This window comes from Temnothorax nylanderi, unplaced genomic scaffold (assembly GCF_030848795.1).
Source record: "Temnothorax nylanderi isolate EJ_2023f unplaced genomic scaffold, tnyl_v1.0 TNYL_tig0756_pilon, whole genome shotgun sequence".
NCBI classification, from domain to species: Eukaryota; Metazoa; Arthropoda; class Insecta; order Hymenoptera; family Formicidae; genus Temnothorax; species Temnothorax nylanderi.
This window is the reverse complement of record NW_027249818.1, coordinates 64,690-71,391: the sequence shown is the minus strand read 5'-3', so window position 1 is coordinate 71,391 and position 6,702 is coordinate 64,690. Positions and strand designations below refer to the sequence as shown.

The 6,702-nt window shown below is 41.0% G+C and overlaps 1 protein-coding gene across 1 annotated transcript; it reads right to left on the bottom strand.

The window, feature by feature from the left end:
• Positions 1 to 2,644: 2,644 nt before the first annotated feature.
• On the bottom strand, positions 2,645 to 5,614 carry LOC139785218 (uncharacterized). Its single transcript, XM_071724389.1, has 2 exons — positions 5,535 to 5,614; positions 2,645 to 3,246 (listed from the first exon to the last, which is right to left on the bottom strand). The coding sequence occupies exons 1-2, from the start codon at positions 5,612 to 5,614 to the stop codon at positions 2,667 to 2,669; spliced, it is 660 nt and encodes a 219-aa protein (XP_071580490.1). The 3' UTR covers positions 2,645 to 2,666.
• Positions 5,615 to 6,702: the final 1,088 nt, after the last annotated feature.

Sequence of the window (6,702 nt, the reverse complement as noted above, 5' to 3'; positions counted from 1 at the left end):
TCGAATAAACGACGTAATCCGAAAATTCGGCGCGTCCCCGTAAGTTTCCCGATTACAGCGTTGTTTTCCTGGTCATCCGTCCTAAACCAACGCACCCCACGCTGGCGCGCCAAATTTATGAATCCTCGGTATATTAATCTCATGCATGTATATAACGCGCTGAAAACAGAATAAACAAAATTTAAAAAAATGTAAAATTTATGAATAATTTCATATACGTACCGGATTGCGAGGGTCCGAATCCTCACCATATTATTTATCTTTATTTCAACTACGGGCAAGTTGCCTACCCATATCCACTGTAACAAAAAGAATAACAATTAAAGTAATTTAAATCGACCTGACTGGCAATATATATAACGTCTTTTCGATATGAAAAAAAGAATGATTATTTTAAATATTTAAAAATTATTAAAATATTTTAAATTACAATTATTTAACTTACTCCTCAGCTGGATAAGTAATTTCGATATGGTCTTCTATTCTTTCCACACGTTCGGCCATAATTGTAATTTTTAATATGCAAATAATTTAAAAATAACAACAAACTTGTTCAAAAAGAAATCACTAACTTTTGCGAAATTTTCATGAAACACGTCCGAACTGCTCGGAACTCGACGAGACTGAATTTAACGAAGGTTGCAAAACGAAGCGGGGGTAAAATGTCACCAGAGAAAACAATATGTTAGCATCAAGAAGTAGGAAATTGTTTTGCCAATAATGTATAACAGCAATAGTGTATTGAAATCGACAACAATTGGCAAAAATATATACATAAACTTCACAACGTTTCCACCCAAGCTTCGGGTCCTTATCAAGTGATCTAGCAAAACGAAATAACGCACGGGGTCAAATAACAACGTCAATAATCAAATGTATAAAATTCTTTGTAGTCGGCGTAAACATATTCAATCTAGATTAATTACTGATGAGAATAAAAGTCCCACCGCCAACACATTCTCAATCTAATATTTAAGAGTTTTGGCAGAAACATCACGCATAGAAAGCTGAATTAAATTAATAAAATAAATAGTATTACTAATATGCTAAATTAAATAAATGAAATAGTGTCAAAAAGTAACAAAGGAGGGTAATTACAAAGGAAGTCCCACGGTAGCACCAATTTCCAAACGTGTCATCTAATAGATAATGTCTCGGAGTTAAGACAAAAAGATTTCCGAGTCACGCACGACTCATGTTCACACAATAAGAGTCGGAACAACTGACGATATCGCATGTGTTTTTAAAAAACAGACAAATTGTCAGAGTATCCAACATCCGAAAATAAAACATTAAACGCATGAGATGACCTTATCGTAATAGGATTTAAATTATCCGTGTCCTTTTTCAGATAATAGTATCCGGATACTTTTTTATGAGGAACATTTCAGCGATTTCTCTCTTTTTTTATTCTTTTCTCTGTGCAGTACTTCCATATCGGACCATTTGAAATCATGCCCCAGAGAAACACGATGTTTACTGACGACGGAATGGTTACTGTCGTCTTTCCTTATATCCCTGAAGTGTTCCGTTATCCGAGTCTTTAAATGTCGTTTAGTTTGTCCGATATACGATGCGCAACAATTATCGCAGTTAATTCTGTAAACCAATTCAGTCGAGCTATTCCTGTCAAGACGGTCCTTTCCTCTCCTTATAACAACATCTAATTTTTTTCGGGACAGTGTGAACAGCGACAAGACCAATCTTATCAGCATGAGACGTTATATCATCACCGAGGCCTTTAACATACGGTAGCACAAAACTTCTCCGTGGGTCGATAAATTTTTCGGAGCGTTTTCGGTGTCACGTCTATGCTGAAGTTCTTTTATTCTGATATTAATGGTGTTGTTAATAGATCCATCGAAAGGAATTATTCAAAAGTATTTTTTTAACCGTATTGATATTAGATGTATGGAAGCTTTCATCTGACAATAAATAGCTCGATCAAGTAGGCTCGTGATATGTTTACTTTATACTTAAATGGATGGCTGAAAAAAGTTAGTATATCGCCGGAAAACGTGGGTTTTCGATACCAATTAGTGATCAACCGATTTCCCACTCTAATGACTGTGGTGTCAAAGAAAACGGAGAGAATTATTGTTTTCTAACTCGAAGTGAACTTTAGTCGTGGGTGTTAACTGTTGAATACGTCAAGTATGTCGTTTTAATTTATAAAACTTAAATATAAAATTGAAATGTATGTTATGGTAACTTTTATTCTCATCAGATATTAATCTAGATTGAATATGTTGCGCCGATACAAATAATTTTATACATTGATTATTGACATTGTTATTTGCAAAGTCGAAATTAACGTTTTGCGAAATTTTTGAAAAGGACCCGAACTGGGGAAACGACGTGAAGTTTATGTAACGATTTTGCCAAACGTTGTCGGTAAATTCACCAAGCAATATGGTAACAGTTTAAAATCGGACAGCCCCTTACGACGAAAAGAAATAAAGATGAAATATGTCTCGCACTACAATGGCGGGCAAGAATACATAGGCGCGTTCTCTGTCGCTCGCGTCCCTTCGCTCGCGTTCTCTCTCGTTCGCATCTCTTCGTTCGCGTTCTCTCTCGCGTCTCCTCGTTCACGTTTCTTTTCTTTATAATAAATAATTGGGAGAATTGAAAGATAATAAACTTTTTATCATATAAACGTTAATTTATTTCTCATGTGTCGCATCGTATACAATATTGTCTAAAGCATAAGCTAATAATTCGCAATCGATAATCGAATTTTTATCAAAAACATCGCGCAAGGTTCTCGCTGCATCACATTTATCGGTTATACAATTTCTTCGTAAAATGATTACAAATTGTTTAAATTTTTCACTTACGCCATGAACATTTTGGCATAGTTGAAAATACACATTCTCGACGCAATGTTCTAGTTCGAACAAGAAGAATACGGTCGATGATTTCATATACATGGAATTATTATGCAACGTAAGTTTTACAACATTCGCATCGCGTATTTTTACGAGTTCTATACGCAGATCTCGAATCAACATTGATGAAGGTGCGGTTGACTGCAGGAGTCGTTCGATATCCGCACGTCTTTCAATTAGCGCTGTCCACGTCGTATGAGCCAACACCATCTGATTTCCTCGGTTATCACCGAGAAGTAGTTCCACAGAGGACACAGGTCCCACGCTGATTCCAATATCCAAATATTTATAAGCCGTTGATGTCAATGCGTATCGTCTGCCTAGTATACGAACCGCGCGACGCTCCAACGAGATGCTGTAGAAAAAAATAATGAGATTACTTTCAAAATAATACAATTCGCAAAAAGATATAAAATATATAGCTCTATAAATTAAACAAAACTTACTTGTTTTCACACGTTGGAGTTTCAACATCGGGAATCGGTACGTAATAATTCATACGTCTACTGCCGCCGTTGCTTCCTTCAACGGAATACATTCTTTCTCTCGGTTATGAGAAGCGGACCGTTCACACAAGCAGCCGATACGAGACTAATCGTATAAAATTAATCGAGTATACGCGGCAATTTCCAAAAAACTATGATGAAGGAGGGGGAAATTAATGTTTCTGTAACGCGCAATCAGAGCTCTGAAATTTAGGAGAGGGGACTAAGGTAGGATTTTTTCTGTATTAAGACGTATACCCCTCTCCGCATGACATCAACCGTGAAACATGTTCAGACATGTTCGTCTAAACCTGATACCCCCCTCGAAGCTCTCGAGTTAGAATTCGTCACGTATACCTACTTATTATTTAATTTTTTACACTATCGACTAATGGGAAAGGGAAAAGGAAATTAAACATTGTAAAATTTATATTTTTTATTAAAAAAAATTACATCTCTCTCTGGCGTCGCGACCACCAGTAAATATTTTTTAATACATTTTGCATTGCGCAATTCTTAACATGTTTTCCACATCGCCAGTATTGGCAACATTAGATTATTTAAAGATTCGATATCTTCGTAATCCGCATCCAAAGTCTCGATGGTTAAGTTTTTTCTCGCTTTATTCTCAAGCAGATCACCAGCCATTCTCGTTTCTGGCATCCCTTGACGTACACGAGAGTCGGCATCTCGTCGTCATCGTCGTCGTCCTCGTGCTCACCGAGCACGGCCGATGTAATTAAACGTTTCACCATGCTGTACGGCACGTTTCCGTCTTCCCATCGTAATCCATGGTGATTGTGAATCAACCAGGAAGCACATGACTTGTCGAATTTTGTAAGGAGACTCCATGGCATGGGGCATGTAAAGATGTGATGCGCCAGAACAGCCCCGTTTCTCAGCACCGCTACCTCCTTTACGACAAATTTCATCCCGACGATGAATCCTTGCAGATCGACGAACGTTGGCGCGATCATGATGCAACGAAGGAACGATCCTTATCACATCGCGATACGATATCAAATTTTACATTTTTACGTGAGTTTGCGCACTACGTTTGACAACGGACAGTATTCGATTACGCGGTCATGCAAGATGAGACAATAGGCGGTAGTATTTGCAGGCACGTTCTCTTTACAGTCAAATTCTATTCGCACATCCACGGTGGCGCTCTTGACGGACTCGTTTTGTCGGGAGCAATCGATGATGACGAAAGGTCCAAGCGTCAGGAATGTAGTCAAATTGAGAAACGTATCGTAGCGATCGTATCCGTAATAAGCTTTACGAAAACGCGCGTACATATCATAAAGAAGGGCGTATCGATTTTTTTCAAAATCTAGATTTAAGTCATCGTATGGATAAGATTCAGAGTTTAGATAAAGCTTGATATTGGTCAAGTTACAGTGATTGAAATAGCCAATATTTTGAGCCATGATATTTTTGCGACCGGTCTGCAGCGCAAAGATAACGTATCGCGGTTTCTCTAACTGAGTCGCAGTCTTGACGGCCCACGAATGCTTGGTCGTGCTCTGCAGCAGGGGGTACTCGTACAGATCCCACGAACGAAAACTGACACTAAGATATCGTCCGCTTCCCAAGGCCCGTAACATGGACAGTTTATTGACCTCGTTTAACGTAACGTGAGGCATTCGCCATTGTACTTTGAACAATTCGATTTCCGGCTCAGTCGTCGGATTTCCTATAATGCAATTGTTATCGTTACGCGCTCGTATCAAAATTAATTCGTGACGAGCAGTTAACATCACGCGTTTGTAATCCTCGCAAAAGCCTAACAATGTGTAGAGCGGAACGCAAAATTGAAATATCCTTCCGAGCGGGTAGGTGAAATGTCCCATCCAGCATTCCGCAACATCTCCGCCTTGTCATACGTTATCGATACATAGTTCTTGAGAGTACTGGTTATTCCAGCGTTTTCTGCTGCGATCAATCTCCACGCCCGTTGAGCTCGTATCGAATTTATCGAACATGAAACGCCACGCAATTAGTTACAAAGCTGTCATAGACTCGTTTACTCCTTTTCTTTACACCAATCTTCCTTCGACGTAGAGAAAGCTTTCGCCCGGCAACGTGTATAAATCTTGTTGTTGTATGGGTATTCTTATCTCGTCGCTGTGTCCCAAACGTTGTGTTGGCGTACGGGTTGTACGTGTGAGTCTCGATCTTGGCGATGCGATCGTCGAAGACCGGCTCGCCGCCGATGTTGAGAATTTCAGTCATCGTTCAGATGTTTCGCACCGCGAATCCCAGAGATTGTAAACGTTCAACGCGTTGAGCTTCTTTCTCGTCTCTTGTTAACGCCGCCGAATGTCGACTTGACGATATCGTCGATCGGCGCAGCCGTAAAGATATTACTGTTGTTATCTGTCGCGTGCTCCGAGTCGTTCAACACTAGCATCTCATATGTTGCGCGTACACTCACGCTCACGCACACGGCTGCCGCGTTATCGCTCTCGCCGTCGTACGTGCAATCTGACGGTGATCTCTTCTCCGCGAAAATCGAGCAATCGTCCGTCTTGATCAGCGACGCGTATCGTTAGATCAGTAACGCTCCGCGCGATGATCGGCAGGTAAATGATCTGCGCCGGGGTTTCCGATATCTTATATCCCGGTGGTACGCTCGGTGAAAACTCGTGTATCGTATGAACGCGTTTGCCGTTGCTGTACGCACCCGCGGTCACGTTACACTCCACGCGGATAATGTTTACGTTGATAATATTAATCGGTGCGTCCGATTCGTACCAATGTCCCGGCTGCAATACACGCGTCGACGAGAATCCCAGCAGCGATCCGACGTTGTTCGGTTTGTTAAAGTTCACTCTGAAAGCGCACTTGATCTTGCTCTTCATCGTATTGTAATTTGCGCGGAGCACTATCGGGTATTCCGCGGCCTCGTCTTCGTAGCCGTTCGCGCGAACGGTCTCCTCTCGCGCGATATTCGCGACCGACGTATGATCGTCGTCGTTGGAACAAACCACGCGTCGCGGACGTTTCCGTGAAATTTCACGTTTCAAAAACTCGTGTATGGCCCGTATCTCGTACGATCCCTCGGGAATCGTAATTTCCGTGTCATCCTCGTCGAAATAAAATTTATTATTCAAAGAATTCACGTTCGAAATCGTGTGATAAGCCTCAAAACACGTTAGACCGAGCTCGTAGTCACCGTCGCTCAGATCCACGGCGGGAAAATAGTGCTCCGCGAGGATGCTGCTTTTCCCGGTCAGCGTGAACGTTATAGACATGTCGACGGGAGCTGTTCGACGAACACTGAGTCTCCACACGGTGCGTCGTCAGGTTTTAAGTCAGCG